At 48.9% G+C, this 18,983-nt stretch overlaps 2 protein-coding genes across 4 annotated transcripts in view; both read right to left on the reverse strand.

Moving 5' to 3' along the window:
• Positions 1–18,983, reverse strand: part of LOC310705100 (uncharacterized protein) — a 95,037-nt gene that overhangs the window by 52,095 nt on the left and 23,959 nt on the right. The window contains exons 1-2 of one of the 3 annotated variants that reach the window (XM_083499531.1): positions 9,632–9,730; positions 7,305–7,797 (exon numbers count right to left, since the gene is read on the reverse strand). The exons of the other annotated variants lie outside the window; for them this stretch is intronic. Of the exons in view, the coding sequence (XP_083355657.1) occupies positions 7,305–7,706 (402 nt within the window). The 5' untranslated portion in view covers positions 7,707–7,797; positions 9,632–9,730. Of the gene's footprint in view, positions 1–7,304; positions 7,798–9,631; positions 9,731–18,983 lie in introns of those variants that run through there. 3 annotated transcript variants of the gene reach the window in all.
• Positions 2,103–18,983, reverse strand: part of LOC310705055 (uncharacterized protein) — a 58,022-nt gene continuing 41,141 nt past the window's right edge. Inside the window, exon 7 of the mRNA XM_083499380.1 lies at positions 2,103–3,778. The gene's annotated coding sequence lies outside the window, so the exon portion shown is untranslated. The remainder of the gene's footprint in view (positions 3,779–18,983) is intronic.

Genomic DNA, 18,983 nt, shown 5'->3' on the forward strand with positions numbered 1-18,983 from the left:
GAGGGGCCCTCACCAGTGGATTTGCGACATCTCATGGTTCCGGTGCGTCTCTACCCTCCAGGTGGGCCCTGGATTCTTACCCATGCTCTGGTGAATTCAGGGGCAACCCGCTCCTATATGGACGCTGCCTTTGCCGCTCATCATCGGGTGCCACTTCAGAACAAGCCAGAACCGGTACAGGTGGAGGCAATTGACGGGCGGCTCCTGCGTTCGGGTGCCGTCACTCGGGAGACCCAGCCCTTGGTCCTGTATCTCCAGCAGCACTGGGAGGTGCGAACTTTGGACATTGCCTCCATGCCCCGGTTCCCCCTGGTGCTCGGGATGGACTGGCTGGAGGCTCACAATGTTCAGATTGACTGGGTCAATCGGACTGTGCACTTCCCAGACCCATGTCCCCATGCTCAGTCCGAGATGCTAGCAGCCGCACCCACTGAGGAGGCTGCATTCACGCTCCCCGCCGAGTACCAGGACTACCAAGACGTGTTCGAGGAATGGGGGGCAGACCAGCTGCCGCCGCATCGGTCTTTTGACTGCGGCATAGACCTCCAGCCCGGAGTGCCCCTGCCGGTGAGTCGCTTATACTATCTAACAGAGCCAGAGCGCGAAGCTTTGCAGGACTTCCTGCACAAGAACCTGGAGCGTGGTTTCATTAGGCCTTCAACCTTGCCCACCGCTGCGCCAGTGCTCTTCGTTAAGAAGAAATGTGGAGAGCTTCACCTTTGCCATGATTACTGGGTCCAGAAGCTTGGTCCAGAAGCTTCAGCTGGTGCAGAATGCTGCAGCAAGATTGCTGGCAAAGCGAGGCCTTCTCGGCATATGACCCTTTGGCTCAGAGGGCATCACTGGTTGCCCATTGGCTACCAGGACCAGATCAAGGCCTTTCCATTATCATAGGGAAGAGTTTACCCATGAGATCCCCTCCTTACCCCACAGGCAGACACTCGACCGCTTCAACTACAGGTGCCACGCAAGACCTCAATTGTTTAGTATGGCAGCACAGACCCTTTGGAACTCCCTGCCTCTTGAGATCAAGCAGGCGCCTCCCTCCCACCTTTTGGGGGAACCTGCTAAAAACATGCCTGTGCAGGTGCTTAGAAAGTTGGGGTGAATATGAGCATTTTAACTTTTTGCATGTTTTAAAGTAGTGCTGCACATTTTTCATGATTTCAGTGTATCTTTTTGTAAACTGCCTCGAGGGTTTTGTTTTGTTTACCATCAAGCGGTATACGCATTTTATGAAATAAATAAATAAATAAATGATCACTAAACTTACTTTTTCAAAACATCCCCCAAAATCTTAGCTTAATTGTAGTTACTGAAAACCAGACTTTCTCAATTTATTCAGATATACATAGGAGATTGACTGCTCTCTCCTCAATATTTAGCTATCACAAACTCAGCAATGGTAACAAAGTTGAATGCTGCAAAGTGGACTGTGAAGCCTCTTGCCTGATGTCAAGTGGCAGGGAGTTCCAAAGTACACTTGCTGCCACACCAAAAGATCAATCTTTAAAGTTGGAGGTTCCTACAGGGCAGGGCTGGCAGGTTGCACAGTCAGTGGCCCAGTATTAGTGCTTTCTAAACAAAAGCATATCATTTCCTCTTCCAGAAATGCTTAATTGTGAATTCAAGGGACACGGAAGTCTTTACACGCAGAGATGACAGGACAGCTTTCCAGATTAGTTAGCTGGGAGTGAGACAGTTGGCAGAGTGGCACTGGGCTCGCTAAGATGCCAGCTACTACAGGAATTGCTTTCTTGAGACTTTTTAGCACTGCAATACCATTTCTTTAAAAAATAAAAAGATTGATTTTTAAGTCATGGCAGAGTGTGAGCAAATACTCTACATCTGTCAAGCTTTAGGAGCAGGACTAAGGGTTGAAATGAAGCCCCCCAGATCCCAGGTCTATCTCCCTTCTTCCTTTTCATTATCAGTTTTTTCCACCTAAAAAATGAGAAGAAAGCAGCTGCTCATGCTAAGCACTGGGTTTGTTGGGGTGGAGATTAATGAGCTGACAATGGTATGATTCATCAGTAAGAAATATGATTTGTTCTTATCTTTAAGTGAAGCTGCATCTGAAACAATACAGAAGCAGTCAAATGGAATTTAATTCTTTTATTCAGTCTCACCTGCAATCATATGTGCTGAACACACAGAAACACATTGATAATGTGAAATAACTGGGAGTTACAGACTCCAAATAACACTCAACATATGCAAGCAGATTAATGGAAGAGTACACATGATTTCCCCACCATTTTTAAAAACATTGTTTTTATTTCTCTTGGTACAGAAGATAACTTTTCAGAAAGCAATAGTTATAACAGTACACAACAAATAACTTCTCCTGATGGAATTGCAGACTTTCTTCCTGCCATGTGTTACAAGTTTCATTTGATTACTCTAAAAGATCACGCCACATTTTCCCATGAGTGCTGGGTGGATTCCGGCAACAGTCTTAACAATTTATATATTCAATAAACACTGGCCACGTGTTATAAAAGGAATATAGATTGTGCTCCCCCACCTTTTAATTTCCCCAGGCAAAAAAAATTTTAAGATACTGAAACTGTGATGCCCAGAATTGAACACAATATTCTAGGTGGGGTCTGACCAAGGCAGAATAAAGTGGTACTATTCCTGCCCTTGATCTGATTCTGCCTTCTGCCACATTGGCCTCCGCTCCCCATTTGGTGTCGTATGCAAATGTGATGAGCATCCCCTCAGTTCCTTCATCCAAGACATTTATAAAGAACTTGAACAACAACGGGCCCAGGACAGAACCCTGCAGCACCCCTCTTGTCACTTTTCCCCAGGATGATGAGGAACCATGAAGGAGTCCTCTTTGGGTTCGGTCAGTCAAATCCACCTAAGAGTTACCTTGTTCGGGACTTCCGGTCGGCGCCATCGGTTAATGCGGATCTCCCTCCGAGCTCTGGAGGGGGTCTGCTTTTCGAGTTCGGGTCCTGTCGCTACGGCGAAGCGGGGACCCTTAAAAATTAGAGGCACTGAAGCCTGTGAACAAGGAGACTCGGTGGGCACCATTGCGCCCCCCGAAATCGCAAAGGAGCCTTTTTAAAGGCTCCGGAACGGCAGCGGGGGTGAAGTGCGGTGCTGAGAGTCGTCACCCAGCTCGTGAAGCGAAGCCGCATCGCCATAGCCGGAGAGCGCTGATTCCTTCCTGAAATCTGGATTACCAATTGGTGTCGAAGAAAGATAGAACTTTTTTATGTACGCTACTACAGCAGCAAGAATACTTATTGCAAAGCATTGGAAGACTCAAGATCTACCCACTCTGGAAGAATGGCAGGTGAAGGTGATAGACTATATGACATTGGCTGAAATGACCAACAGAATCCGTGAACAGGGGAAAGAGACGGCGGATGAAGATTGGAAGAAATTTAAAACTTATCTCAAGAAATATTACAAAATTAATGAATGCTAAAATGTTGAGGTTTTTAGTAAGAAAAGGAGATTACAGCGACAAAAGATTAAGTAAAAGAAAAGAACAAATAAGGGACAAATTTGATAAAATTAAGTTTAGGATTTGCTGAAACAATTTTGGAAATTGGGATGTAGAAAGGGGAGGTTTGGGGGAGTCAGAGAAGTGAGGTTTATGAAAAAAGGAGATGAAATTATACATGTTTGTTTCTTTATTTGTTTGTATTGTTTATAAAAACTTTGTAAAACCAATAATTTTTTTTTTTAAGAGTTACCTTGTTCAGCCTCATTTTACCAGCTTCCCCACATAAATATCACGGGGGACTTTGTCAAAAACCTTACTGAAATTAAGATGCACTATTACCACAGCAGTCCCCTGAGAAACAATCTGTAACTCCATCCAAAAAAAGAGAGATTTCTCTGGCTTGACTTGATTTTGAGAAAGCCATGCTTTCAACCTGTCTGTTTATGTTGTGAACCACTGTGAAATCTTCAGATGATGGGCACATAAATTTTTAAAATGATAATATTAAGAAGGATATTGACAAACTGGAACATGTGCAAAAGAAGGCGACCAGGATGGTTTTGTTTTATTTATGCATTTATTTGACTTCTATAGTGCCCTATAGCAGGGGTGCCAACTGGAATAAAATATAGGAGGGGTTTAGTAAGCCCCGCCTCGGTTAAACAGTCACAGGATGCGGTGCAAGCATGCCATTTGAATGGCTATTCCTATGAACTGGGGGGTGGCCCCCTCACATATCTTATTGTGGGGCAAAGAGCCCTCAGACTCTGAGAGTTGGCTCCCATTCCCTACACTCACAGGTCACAGGACGGTTACAACATAATGAATTTCACACAATGAAAACACAAAACACCGCCCCCAAAACCTGTAACCCCCACCTCCCCACCACATTGTAAAAGGGCATAAGATGTCAATCAGCCAAAGGCTTGTTTAAAGTGGTGTGTTTTTCTCTAGTGCTGAAAGCTGTATAATGAAGGGTTTTCCACTCTTTCGTATGAATTCTTTGATGGAAAGTGAGATTGGAGCTTTTCCTGAAGCTTTTTCCACATTCCACACACTGATAGGGTTTCTCCCTTGTATGAATTCTCTGATGCTTAGTGAGATCAGAGCTCGTACTGAAGCTCTTTCCACATTCCACACACTGATAGGGTTTCTCCCCTGTATGAACTCTTTGATGGGAAGTGAGAATGGAGCTCTGACTGAAGTTTTTTCCACATTCCACACAATGATAGGGTTTCTGCCCTGTATGAATTCTTTGATGGGAAGTGAGACTGGCGCTCTGACTGAAGCTTTTTCCACATTCCACACACTGATAGGGCTTCTCCCCTGTATGAATTCTCTGATGCCTAGTGAGATCGGACCTCTTCCTGAAGCTCTTTCCACATTCCACACACTGATAGGGTTTCTCCCCTGTATGAATTCTCTGATGTGAAGTGAGATGGTGGCTGTGAGTGAAGCTCTTTCCACATTCAAAGCACTGATAGGGTTTCTCCCCTGTATGAATTCTCTGATGGGAAGTGAGATGAGCCCTGTGAATGAAGCTCTTTCCACATTCCAAGCAATTATATGGTTTCTCCCCTGTATGAATTCTCTGATGGAAAGTGAGACCGGTGCTCTGACTGAAGTTCTTTCCACATTCTAAGCACTGGTAAGGTTTCTCCCCTGTATGAATTCTTTGATGGGAAGTGAGACCGGCGCTCTGACTAAAATTTTTTCCACATTCTAAGCACTGGTAAGGTTTCTTCCCTGTATGAATTATTTGATGGGAAGTGAGACTGTGGCTGTGAGTGAAGCTCTTTCCACATTCCACACACTGATAGGGTTTCTCCCCTGTATGAATTCTTTGATGGGCAGTGAGAGAGGAGCTCTGACTGAAGCTCTTTCCACATTTCACACACTGATAGGGTTTCTCCCTTGTATGAATTCTCTGATGCTTAGTGAGACTGTGGGTGTGATTGAAGCTCTTTCCACATTCCATGCACTGATAGGGTTTCTCCCCTGTATGAATTCTTTGATGGGAAGTGAGAGAGGAGCTCGTACTGAAGCTCTTTCCACATTCCACACACTGATACGGTTTCTCCCCTGTATGAATTCTCTGATGGGAAGTGAGATGGTGGCTGTGAGTGAAGCTCTTTCCACATTCAAAGCACTGATAGGGTTTCTCCCCTGTATGAATTCTATGATGGGAAGTGAGATGGGAGCTCTGACTGAAGCTCTTTCCACATTCCACACACTGATAGGGTTTCTTCCTAATGAGATTTCCTTGATGGGAAGTGGAATTGGAACTTTTTCCACTTTCAAGATATTTATATAGCTTCTCCATTGTGGGGATTTTGTCATTGTTACCCTTGTCCTTGATTTCCAGTCCATCACTATCTGCAATGAAGAGTAATGGATTAGCGCCTCAGGGAGAAATTAAGGAAGAATACTTGTTAACTCTGGTAATAGAGGAATAAGACAAGTGGGTTAGATGGATGGTTTTCTGATGGGTTGGGTGCATTAATTAACGGGGATCAACCGACATCTTTAGGGGAACCTGTGATTCAATAAGCCTGGCTCTTCTCTCGAATGGATTTTCTTTGGCTCCATCATGGCATCCCTCCGTTTCCAATGTCAGTTTTCTCTTTGGACAACCAAAGACTGACGGGAGGAAAAACAAATACTGAAAACCTGACAGAAGCTACTTCAACTTCCCTAACAATTCTGAAGTTTACAGTCAAAAGGGTTTGGGGAGTTCAGACCAGACTGATCCTTGTTTAATAAGCTGCAACTGGAGGAAGAACATTCACAGAAAAAACCAGTAATTTACTGTTCAAGGTTCTTTTGGGGGTATTGCGATATCCGGTGTTGTAGGGGGCGCTGTTGAGTTCTGTGAAAATATATGAGGTTCGTCACATATGGAGTTTTGAATTTAAAAACAGATATTATGATCCCACTGGGAGCCTTACCGAGAGAGGCCACAATCCCCCAATTCTCCTCCATGACGTCCTTATGCAGAGCTCTCTGGTCAGGATCCAGCAACGCCCACTCCTCGTCTGTGAAGCGAACAGCGACATCTTCAAAGCACACTGGACCCTAAAAGAAAAAGGGAAATGTCCTCCTCTGAGACAACACTTTACCACCACTCCTTGAGCTAGGACATTGTTCCACCCCTTGGCCTCTGTCCCCGCAAGGCAGCTTCCCCTGACCTGATCTGGTTCCACAGCCGCTGCTTCCATTCTGTCCCCATTCAGAGATGGATGAAGAGGTCTAGCCAGTATCACTGTGTCACCTGCAAGAGGAAAAAGGTAAGGGGGAGGCCCAGAGTGCCTTCTTGTCTCACAGGTAAATCAGTGAATCTAAACTATAGAGGGGCCTTTGAGAAACTCTCACCTGCTGAGTGCATTTGGATATTTGGGTGCATTTCAGATGTTAGTTATACAGAAATATATCTCCCCTCCTCTGGGCTCTTGGTCCCACTAACTCCCCCAACAAAATATGTAAAGAACCCACAGATGAGTTGGAAAACGAACAGAATGAGACTAAACGGAGAAAAACCTCCTCCCTCCTTACCCAGCTGCCTCTCTCTGGTGTCCAGCGGAGGCCTCTCTGCCTCAGAAGAAATCTGGCCCATTTCTGCAAAGAGATCCTTTCCCTGAAAAAGAAACAAGGATTCAAATGAGAGAATGGGGAGAAGGATTAAAAAATGAATGTCAGGGCCAACTGCTTCAAGGGTGACAGATCTCACTCCATGGATGCCTTCCCAGAAAAAAATTATGAGCCATCAGAAGAGCATGATGGGATGTTTTCTGTCCTGTTTGGAGCCCCTTTGGAGTATCCAGAGGAAAGTCTCTCTCACCTGCTTTCTCTCCTCTGCCTGACTCAGGAGGAAACCTTCGGCCAGGGCCACCGCCTGGGAACTGGTCTCCGCTCCACACTCCCTCACCCAGCTCTCCATCTCTGGTGGAAGGACAGCCAGGAACTGCTCCAAGATCACCAGGTCCAGCATCTCAGCTTTCGTGTGCCTTTCCGGCTTCAGCCACTGATGGTCAAGGTGGTAGAGTCGGCTGCAAACCTCTCGGGGTCCTTTGGCCTCCTGGCAGCAGAACTGCCTCAACTGCTGGCTCTGCACCTCTGAGCGGAGGGTGTCCTCCTCACCCAGGATCTTCTGCACAGAGTTTTGCCAGAATCCCCCAGTGGTCCCAGTTTGGATGGCATGGCCTCTTCCTGCTCCAGGGCCAGCTGAGTCTTGCTCATCCATCTGTGCTCTCAGGAAGCCCCTGAGAGATCGGAAGGAACCCTTTGGTCTCCTGCCAAGTTCTGTCTGTCGTAGTGAAAAGCTCTAGGAAATCCTACAAAGCAAATACATTGTTCTGCTATAAAGTTTATACACCCTCCTCTCTCTCTTTTCCCCCTTATCACCTAAGAATCCTGCAAAATCCCTTTGTCAATAAATACAGTACGGGGGGGGGGCATTTCAGAGGTAAAGAAATCTCGCAGAGTGGCGGTTTTGTTGCCTATAGACCTGGCATTGCACAACACCAGTGACGGAGGTGAGTAATCCTTGCTCACCCTACCCTCGTCCCTCGGGATGGGGCGCAGATTGGAAGGGGTACGAGCATATCCGTATCTCGATCCCATTCCCCTATGACATCTTCCCCCACCGCCATACCTCCCTCGCCCCTCCACGGTAGCAATCCCAAGCCTCATACTAGCCTCTGTTTAGAAAATAGAAAAACAAAACAAAACCAATTACACCAAAACAAAACCAATCCCTACCCCACTCAATATCCAACCCCAAACCAAAATAAAACGGAACAAAATAAAAATACATAAATAGAAACCACTGTTCATGGCGGTACAACAAAGTAAAAAGTAAAAACACCTTTAAAACCCTTCAAAATATATAAAAACATTTTTAACATTTGCTGCAGCAGCACCAGTGTCCTTAAAGGTGTGGCGGAGGTGAGTGCGGGCCCCGCCCCCTAGGCCAGGTGGAATTAGCCTGAGGAGGGAGCGGCCTTCCCCAACACTCACGGTGCAGCAGCAGCAAAGGAGCAAAGGAGGTCAACTACAGAATACATATTTAACACAGTAGGGCTGGGTGAGTCTGGGCCTCACCCCCTAGGCCAGGTGGAAAGGGCCTTTTTAAAAGGGAGAAGAAAGAGGAGGAGGAGGAGGAGGAAGCAGCCTCTAGCTCTCCTAGAAGAAAGATTGCAATGGAAAATGTGGTGGCAACTGAAAGGATTTCTGGGAGAAGAATCAGGCTGGTTTCTCCTGCCTTCCAGTCAATGCATTGAAGTCAGACCTGACTGACAAGGAAGTCATTTGTATCTTGTGAATAATGGATGTTTGGTCCTCACCCGGGGGTCCTCAGGAGTTGCTCCCCCCACTCCCCTGCTTCTGTCTCCTTTTTGTGCACTTGGACTCTCTGCCATTCTCAAGGTAGACTCCTGGGGTGGGGTCCCTTTTTCTTTGCTCTGAGGGCCAGGTATGGGCAGGGCCAAAGACATCTCCTTTGAAATTTAGGAGGGTAATTTAGTATTATTATTCTGTTAGATAGCTTAACACACGCACAGCCCTTGATGCCAAGGTCCCTGGAGGCTCAGTGAGTAGCAGCGCCCATTTCCGGCTGCTTTGCCAGCAACAATCCCTTTGGGAGAGAGAGGATGTGGTCCTGGGATGCCCTGCTCTGGGTGCGAGGGGATTGCTGCAGTGGCCTCCGTGGGGAGCTGCCCTGGGAGACACTGGGATACTGGTCCCCAATGCAGCAGCCAGACTCTGGGCTGGGATCCCTCTCTTTATTCCTGGCCTCTCTCTCCCACCTTATTTTTTTTGGGGGGGGGGCTAGTCCACCTCCTCGTCCAGCTTTGGAAAACCATTTGCAGATGTTTCCTCTGTTGTGCAATGAGGCTGAGCGATGTCACACGGAGTTAAAGTCCCAGGGACTCCTTTGTCTGAAGAAGGGAGATTTTTTCTGAAGGGGGGGGGGCGGAGGGTGAAATGAGTTTGGGATCCTCTGATCTGCAGGAAGGAGAGCGTGGCAGACCTGGCCCCTCCCTGGCAGGACCCTCTCCCCCCTGACTTGGGGTCCCCCCCCTGCAGGAGCAGATCAGGCCCCCCCGGCCCCCTCCCCTGCTGCAGCCCTGGGACCCCCACCAGATCCCAGAGAGAGAGGAGACTCACCAGATCCCAGGAGGGGGCTGCGATGCGGCCCTTGCAGGAGAGACACCAAAGCAACACCCCCCTTCCTTGCAGGAAAGGACTGGGGAGGGAGGGGACTTGGCTCGGGAGGACCTGCCCCCCTGGCTTCCTGTCCTCTCTAGGAAGGCAGCTCGGTTCCCTTTAACCCTTGCCAAGCCCAGCGCGCCCATCTCTCCCCTCCGCGTTTTTCTTTCTTTCCCACTTCCAGAGATGCTTTTTTGGGGGACGCCCCCCCCTACTTTCCATTCCTTCTAGCGCAGTGATGGCGAACCTTTTACAAACCGAGACCCCAAACTGCAACCCCCAAACCCATTGATTTTATTGCAAAGTGTCAACACGGCAATTTAACCTGCGTATCTCATTTTTCCTGTGTTTTCACGCTTCTTCTTTATGACTGCTGTTATAATAAGTAATCCTTCATAAAAATTATTGCATTACATTCCTCATTAAATTATCTTTCCGTTGATATATGATTTTATGGTATAACTCAGTGCTTTTTTTCTAAAAATGAATGTTTAGGGTACTCTCATTTTGTCTCAAGAAAATCACTGGGGGGGGGGGATAAATACAGTGAATTTCTTCTGTTAAATTCACAAAATGTTTAGGGGTATGCGTCCCCACAGAAAAAGCCTTGGTATTACTCCAAAACAAAGTGGTGTCATGAGCCATCAAACCTCGGAAATACATTTTGTCCAGAAGGTTCCACAATTTTGGCCGCTAGTGTGCACTGGAGGGCTGGACTAAGACAGTGTTTCCCAACCACTGTTCCGTGGCACACTAGTGTGCCGCGAGATGTTGCCTGGTGTGCCGCGGGAAAAATAAAAAAATTCGAAAGATTTTTTTTTAAAAAAGTCAAATTTTCGATTGGGCCCCGTCACTAGATGACCCCTGGGGTTCCCTCCCTCCCTCCCGCTCTGCGCCTCCCTCCTCCTCCGGGGAGGCCCTTCCTGGCTCTCGGCTGCCACTCACTCGCTCGCCCACCCGTCCCTCCATCCCTGCACCCGGCCTCTCCCCCTCCGTCCCCGGCACAGGGGCTGCCGGGATCCGTAGTCCCCTCGCCCGCGCGGGGTGCGCGAACTACGTTTCCCAGCGTGGCCTGGCGGGCCGGGCGTTTTGTTTGAAGCGCTCTTCTCCCGGCCATGGAATGAGCGCAGTGGCGGCGGCCGGGCGGGCAGGGGCTCTTCCGCGCAGACCCTGCGCAGCCTGCCTGCGCCCCTGCGGAGATCGGGCGGCAGGATGGAGCCCGGGGATCCCCGCGGAGGCGGAGCGGCGGAGGCTGCCCCCCAGGTAGGTCTGCGTCGGGGGGGTGTTTTATTTTTGCAGTGCTGCATCCGCGCCGGAGGGGACGCATCGGACCGCGGGGAGACCCCTTGGCGGGCGTGCAAGGCAATGCATGCATGCAGGCGTTGCATGGAGTGCAGTGCAATGCAATGGCAACGCGGCGCCCTGCATGCATGCATGCAACTTCCACCGGCACTCCGGACTTGGCAGGTGAGGGGGGTCCCCAGTGGGCGGCAGAGAGAGCCGGGAGGGCGAAGGGGAGCAGCGCTGCTCCCCGAGCCGAGCCCGGGGGGAAACTTCGGCGTCGTTGCGCCGGGTGTTGGAAGCGGAGGCTGGCGGGGGCCCCTCACCTGCAAAACCTGGTCGCCTCTCATATATTTCGTGCATTGCATTCATCGCCCGCTTTCTCCAAGGAGCTCCCGGGGGCGCGCGTGGTTCTCCCCGTGTTATCCTCGCAACAACAGCCCTGCGAGGTGGGTCAGGCGAGTGGCCCAAGGGAGCACCCAGGGATTGTCCTGGCCAGGTGGGGAGATTTGAACCCTGCTCTCTGCCCGGTCTTCGTCCTCATTTAGCCCCCACATGTGCATGACTGTGCATGACTGAGGTTTTCCCCCCTCGTCTTGGCTATGGTGTGAGTCTGTGCTGTTAATTAATGGGGTTCTGCCTTCAGAGAAGATGAGCCAGCCCTCAAGGAGGTGATTATGTAATTTGCTAGCAATTCATGTCCCTCCCGGCGTGACGCTGCGCGCTGACGTCACGGGGCTGTAATGGTGGTGTGCCTCGAGATTTTTTTCATGAAACAAGTGTGCCTTTGCCCAAAAAAGGTTGGGAAACACTGGACTAAGAGACCCTCTCCCAATTTTTAATATGAGACAATAATGATTGTCCGCATGCGCACATAGAAATTAATAGAAATAAATAAACCCAGCCTGATGGGTGGTGGTGTAGCAAATAGTCAGGCCAGTCAAATGAAGAATTAAAGGAAGAAAGTTTTAATTGTTTGCCGGCAGCAAGCAATGGCACGGAGGAATAAGTTCCGTAGTCCGGCCCTTCCCAACAGGGGAGGCTTCACTTTATACATTCTTGAATCAGGTCTTTATCCAATCAAAAGTTACAGCATTAGACATACAGTGGTACCTCGGGTTAAGTACTTAATTCGTTCCGGAGGTTCGTTCTTAACCTGAAACTGTTCTTAACCTGAAGCACCACTTTAGCTAATGGGGTCTCCCACTGCCGCCAGATTTCTGTTCTCATCCTGAAGCAAAGTTCTTAACCCGAGGTAATATTTCTGGGTTAGCGGAGTGTGTAACCTGAAGTGTATGTAACCCGAGGTACCACTGTAGATACATGAGATTCTGCCTAGAGACAGGGCCTGAGGAGTCGGACATGACCCTTCCCTGTCCTTCCTTGGTAATCCTTATCAGCCCGTCTCTGGGTGTCTCTGGGCAGTGGGTGTCTGAGTGTCTGCACTGGATATGGGCCTGGCCTAGATCAACCCAATGGCTGCCTTGCTTAACATTTTAACTCCCAAAACGCCTTCCCTGAGCACGTTGCCATAGTGGTGGTGGTGGTTATTGTTGTGTATTGAGTCAAAGGATTTTATATCTGTATTATTATTGTCTGTATTTGCATTAGGGTAAAGTAACTGCCTTTTGGTTCCAGAGGGTACAGCTACTATTGGTTCATTTAAGCTGCTGTATTTGGATCCTCTGTCTTATTGGTTCCCTCCAAAAGGCAGGACTGTGATTGCCTGATATTGTTCCCTCCAAAATGTATCCTTTCTTGCTAGTTCCCTGTCCCTATAAATGTAGCTTTCCTCTCCCCAGTCTTTAGTCTTGTTGCTTTAATAAAGAAGTGTTACTAGAGAACTGTCTCCAGCATGTTATATCAAGAGAGCTGAAATCACAAACCCCACGTCACAACAGTTATATTTTGCCGTTTCTTCGGCTGCCCTTTGCTCACAGCCTCCAATTAATGAATTCCTCTGTTGTCTTCCATGGGAAAGCCCAGCGAACATGTCAACCCAGCAGCCCCTTCTATTGTGGCCGTCTTTATGCTTACTGGCCTGGGAGTCAAGCCCTGCTGAACTTCAAGGCAGCTTACTCCCGAGTAGGAAACACAGACTGGCGAGCCCCTCGCTTGGGCAAGGAGGCTAAGGCCCTGCTGGGATTACAACAACTGGCGACGAAGGTGGGATCCGGAATGCTGAGGAGCGGTTAAACGCAGCCCTGTGTCAGAGTCCGGATTGCAGCTAAGAACAAGACTCACTGGCCAGCTGAGAAGACGACCCTGCCCACAGGACAATGGAGAGTCCAAGGGTATTGGAGCCCTTCCAGCCATCAGAGCCCCACACGTGGGAAGACTACGTCGAACGCTTCGAGTTCTTCGCAGTGGTTCAAGGGATCACCGATGCCAGCAAAAGAAGGGCCACATTCCTGAGCTACTGTGGGCCTGAGACCTTCAAGCTGGCCAAGGCATTGCTTGCTCCAGCGAAGCTAAGTGAGACATCGCTCAAGGATATTCTTGCCTGCCTAACAAGCCACTTGGCGCCTACTGAGACCAAGATGGCCCGACGGATGGAGTTTCATAAGAGGCAGCAGCGTGCTGGGGAGTCTTTGTCTGCATTTCTAGCTGAACTGCGGAAGCTCGCTCAGCACTGCGACTTCCAAAATCTGGAAGAGACTCTCCTGGATCGGTTTATCGGTGGTCTGAGCAGCAAGAAAGCCAGAAGACGCATCGTGGCTAAAGAAGAGGTTACCCTTGCTTCAGCCTGGAAGGAGGCCACCGCCACAGAGAATTATGAAAGAGAGGAGCTTGATGCCAGTCGCAAGGCCCCTAAGCCACAGATAGAAGTTGCGCATGCCATGGACGAGCTAGAGGCTACTCCGAGCCAGAGCCCAGTCCGTGGGGTCGAGTCAGTGCGTCAGGCCTGCACAGTGCACAAAGATCACCGAGGCAGGTGCCCTGGTTGTGGCGGAAACCATGAGCGGAAGAGTTGTCGTTTCCGGGATGCTATGTGCCGGACGTGCGGGAAGACAGGTCACATCGCCAGGGTCTGTAGATCGGCGGCGTTGGGAGCGACAGGAGCACCTAGACTGGAGCATCGCAGACCGCCCACAGCAAACCATGTTCTAAAGGACTGTCACTACGTAACGGAGATCAACGGGAGGGTCGTGCAGTTCCCAGCGCAAGGCAAGGCACACGTCAAGGTGAAGATTGAGGGTCAGCTGTGCGACATGGAGGTGGACTCCGGATCTGGATTCACTATTGTGTCGGACCAGACCGCGAGGACATTCTTCCCCAGGGGTAAGTTGCCCCCTCTGGAGCCCTTCCCGGCAACTTTGCAGTCATACTCAGCGGGCCGCATCCATGTTATGGGAATGTGTGCCGTGAGAGTACAGTTCCGGGACAAACAGGCTGTACTCAAACTGGTGATTGCGAAGGGCAGTCGCCCCAGTCTCCTGGGCACTGACTGGTTCCCCGCCCTGGGACTGAGTATATCAGGGCTTAATTCAATCCAAACCTGCCCTGAGATGAGCGAGGCATTATGCAAAGAATTTGCTGGTCTCTTTAATGGAAAACTGGGTTGTTATAAAGGGCCCCCAGTTGACTTCGAGTTGGACCCTGGGGTGGCCCCAATCCGACTCAAACCAAGGCGAGTGCCATTTGCACTGCAACCCAAGATCGAAGCAGAGCTGGATAAATTGGTCAAGCAGGGAGTTCTCTCACCCGTGGACTCTGCTAAGTGGGAGACTCCAATCGTCACGCCCCTTAAAGCAAATGGGGAAGTCAGGATCTGTGCAGATTACAAATGTACTATCAATAAGGCACTCAGGGGAAACTCATACCCCATTCCAGTCGTATCACATCTGTTGGCTAAACTGGCTGGGGGCAAGGTGTTCGCCAAAATTGACCTGGCACAAGCTTACCAACAGCTGCCAGTAACCCCACAATCAGCGGAAGCACAGACTATTGTCACACATAAAGGGGTGTTCAGAGTTAACAGATTACAATTTGGAGTTTGTGTGGCCCCAGGGATTTTTCAAGGGCTCATGGAACGCCTGTTAAGAGGTCTGCCAGGGGTCTTGCCATTTTTTGATGACGTTTTGATTGCTGGAAAAGACCCACAGGAACTGGTTGCGTGTGTCCGTGCAGTGTTGCTCAAGTTCAAGGAGGTGGGGTTGCAACTGAAAAAGGAAAAATGCAGTTTTGGGGTGCCAACTGTGGATTTCTTGGGGTTTAAAATTGATGCATCAGGCATCCACCCCACAGATGCTAAGATTAAGGCCATCATCGAGGCACCACGACCACAGAACAAGATGGAGTTGCAGTCATTCCTGGGACTTATTAACTTTTATCATTTGTTCTTACCCCAGAAAGCTTTGGTAGCTGAACCATTACATAGACTGTTGCAGAAAAAGAATGTGTGGCGATAGGGGCAGGGGCAGCAGAAGGCTTTAGACTCCTTGCGAGGAATGCTGAGTAGCAGGAGCTCATTATGCTCATTATGATGAGTCAAAGCCGCTGGTCCTGGCATGTGATGCCTCTCAATACGGCCTGGGGGCGGTGCTGAGTCATAGGGAACCGGATGGGTCGGAAAAGCTCATCTCTTTCTATTCCCGTACGTTGTCGCCCACGGAGCGCAGCTATGCTCAAATTGACAAAGAGGCGCTTGCAATTGTGGCAGGAATAAAGAAGTTCCATGATTAGGTGTACGGTCGCCATTTCTCCATTGAAACGGACCACAAACCACTGTTAGGGTTGTTCAACCCGAACAAACAAACGCCACAAATTCTCTCCCCCAGAATGTTGCGTTGGTCTATATTCCAGAACGGGTTCCAGTACACCTTGACCCATGTGCCGGGGAAACGGTTGTGCCACGCTGATGCGCTGAGTCGATTGCCCCTTCCTCGCGGGAGCAATGAGGATCCTGCTCCAGCAGAGCACATAATGATGCTGGAAACACTTCCGGGGGCTCCTGTAACGGCTACTGATATAGCTGAGAAAACGAGGAAAGATGCTGTTCTCTCCCGTGTGCTCACTTGGGTGGGGAGGGGGAGGCAGGTGGTCCACATGAAGATAAATTCAGGCCTTATGCGACAAGGCAGCACGAGTTGTCCATGCATAAGGGTTGTCTCCTGTGGGGAGACAGGGTGATCATCCCAGCACCACTGAGAAACAGGGTTCTTGAGACGCTTCGCATGGGACACCCGGGAATGGTCAGGATGAAGTCGCTAGCCCGATGTTATGTGTGGTGGCCTGGAATGGACCAGAACATAGAACAATGGGTACGAACATGCAAGGCATGCCAAGAGGTGCGGCCAGAAGTGGCCAGAGCACCAGTCCACTGGTGGGAGCAGTCCAGATCTCCCTGGAGCCGGCTGCACTTAGATTTTGCTGGGCCATTCCAGGGGAAGGTCTTTTTGGTTATCGTCGATGCATATTCCAAATGGTTAGAAGTGGCGATGGTCCCTAGCATGGCATCAGCTGCCATAATCAAGGTGTTGAGGCAGCTGTTTGCAACCCACGGATTACCTGAGACCATTGTATCAGATAATGGGGCAGCTTTTGTATCCCAAGAATTAAGGGCATTCTTGGCTGATAACTTCATAAGAGGGGTCACATCCACGCCCTTTCACCCATCCTCCAATGGGCAGGCTGAGCGCATGGTAAGAACAGCCAAAGAATCCATTGCGTGCTTAATGGAGGGTAACTGGTCAGCTCGCATCACGCGAATGTTATTTTTGCAGCATGAGACGCCGTGTACCGCGACGGGCAAGTCGCCAGCTGAGCTGCTCTTGGGTAGAAGACTGGTAACGGTGCTGGATTATGTCCACCCGGATAAAATGCCAAACCGTAATTCAAGAGCAACCCCCCAGGCTGAGACTGACACAACAAGGTATCTCGGCCCTGAAGATCTGGTCTGGGTGAGGAACTATTCACGAGGTTCGCGGTGGGTGGCTGGTGTGGTCACCCGGGCTAGTGGACCTGTGTCCTATTATGTGACCTTGGAAAATGGGCAAGTGTGGAAGAGACATATAGATCAGCTGAGGCGCCGGGTGCTCAGCAGGGAGGAGTCAGATAATCCATCCCTGGCTAACGACGCAGAGCTGCAAGACCAGAGTGAAAATGGGCCAGAGGTGCAGTCACCAGGGGCTTCAGAAAATGAACCAGGGTCTGCTAGTCCTCATGATGACGAGGTACAGGTAGGGAACCCTGAGATGTCTGGGACTCCATCTGTTCCTGACGAAACCCCTATAGCAGCCCCTCTACCACAGGTAACACCCAATCCAGAACCGGCAACACCTGTTGTCAGGAGATCAAGTAGAAGTTGTAGGACCCCACAGTACCTGAGAGATTACGTCTGCTGTGCTCACTGGGGGGGAGGGGTGTTGTGTATTGAGTCAAAGGATTTTATATCTGTATTATTATTGTCTGTATTTGCATTAGGGTAAAGTAACTGCCTTTTGGTTCCAGAGGGTACAGCTACTACTGGTTCATTTAAGCTGCTGTATTTGGATCCTCTGTCTTATTGGATTCCTCCAAAAGGCAGGACTGTGATTGCCTGATATTGTTCCCTCCAAAATGTATCCTTTCTAGCTAGTCCCCTGTCCCTATAAATGTAGCCTTCCCCTCCTCAGGCTTGAGTCTTGTTTGCTGTAATAAAGAAGTGTTACTAGAGAACTGTCTCCAGCATGTTATATCAAGAGAGCTGAAATCACAAACCCCACGTCACAACATTTTATATTTGGTGTTAGCCACCCTGAGCACGTTCTTTGCAGAGGGGGGGGGGGCGGAGTATAAATAAAAATCTTCTTCTTCTCCTTTTCCTTCTTGTTATAATTATTTGCAACAAATAAAGACACACAGAACTCCCTCTCTGCAGTGCAATCTGAAATTTGGGTTTCCTGAAGGTCCTAAGGATTTGGCCAACCTAATATTAAGTAAATAAGGTAAGCCAAAGGTTCTCTCCATATGAACCACCCTCTAGTCTCTGCTTCTCCATTTGTATTGTATTATTTTATGTACTGTGGCTTGCCATTGTTTTACTGATTACAGTTTAGAAATTATTTATTGTAACTATTGAGTGGACTTCTGTTTAAACTTTTATATATTTATATTATTATTTTATACTACTATACTAATAATTGTTGAATGTTACTTTTTGATGAAGGTTGCTTATTTTGAAGTTTTGTTATCACATTTTTGTATTGCATTAGGTTGTTATAAGATGTACATTTTTTGTTTCTTCAGCTTGTAAACCGCCTTGAGTATTGTAAGGTAGAAAGACGGTATACAAATTAAAAATGATGATGATGAACCTCGTGGGACTTTGAACTGCTTCCGGATCCAGCCGAGACTCAGGCAGACTCAGTGGCTGGAAGTGCCTTTGAGCAACTGCAGATGGTTCCACATTCCAGGACGGGGAGAGCCTGGCCTCACGCCTTCGCTTCTTCAAGGCTGGATGACCACAGTGCCCTCCATGTGGGGCATCCCTTGCGCTTGTTCCAGAAGCTTCAGCTGGTGCAGAATGCTGCAGCACGATTGCTGGCAAAGCGAGGCCTTCTCAGCATATGACCCTTTGGCTCAGAGGGCATCACTGGTTGCCCATTGGCTACCAGGACCAGATCAAGGCCTTTCCATTATCATATGGAACAGTTTACCCATGAGATCCCCTCCTTACCCCCACAGGCAGACACTCGACTGCTTCAACTACAGGTGCCACGCAAGACCTCAATTGTTTAGTATGGCAGCACAGACCCTTCGGAACTCCCTGCCTCTTGAGATCAAGCAGGCGCCTCCCTCCCACCTTTTGGGGGAACCTGCTAAAAACATGCCTGTGCAGGTGCTTAGAAAGTTGGGGTGAATATGAGCATTTTAACTTTTTGCATGTTTTAAAGTACTGCTGTACATTTTTCATGATTTCAATGTATCATTTGTAAACTGCCTTGAGGGTTTTGTTTTGTTTACCATCAAGCGGTATATACATTTTATAAAATAAATAAATAAATGATCACTAAACTTACTTTTTCAAAACATCCCCCAAAATCTT

This window comes from Podarcis liolepis (assembly GCF_965112155.1).
Source record: "Podarcis liolepis genome assembly, chromosome: 4".
NCBI lineage: Eukaryota > Metazoa > Chordata > Lepidosauria > Squamata > Lacertidae > Podarcis > Podarcis liolepis.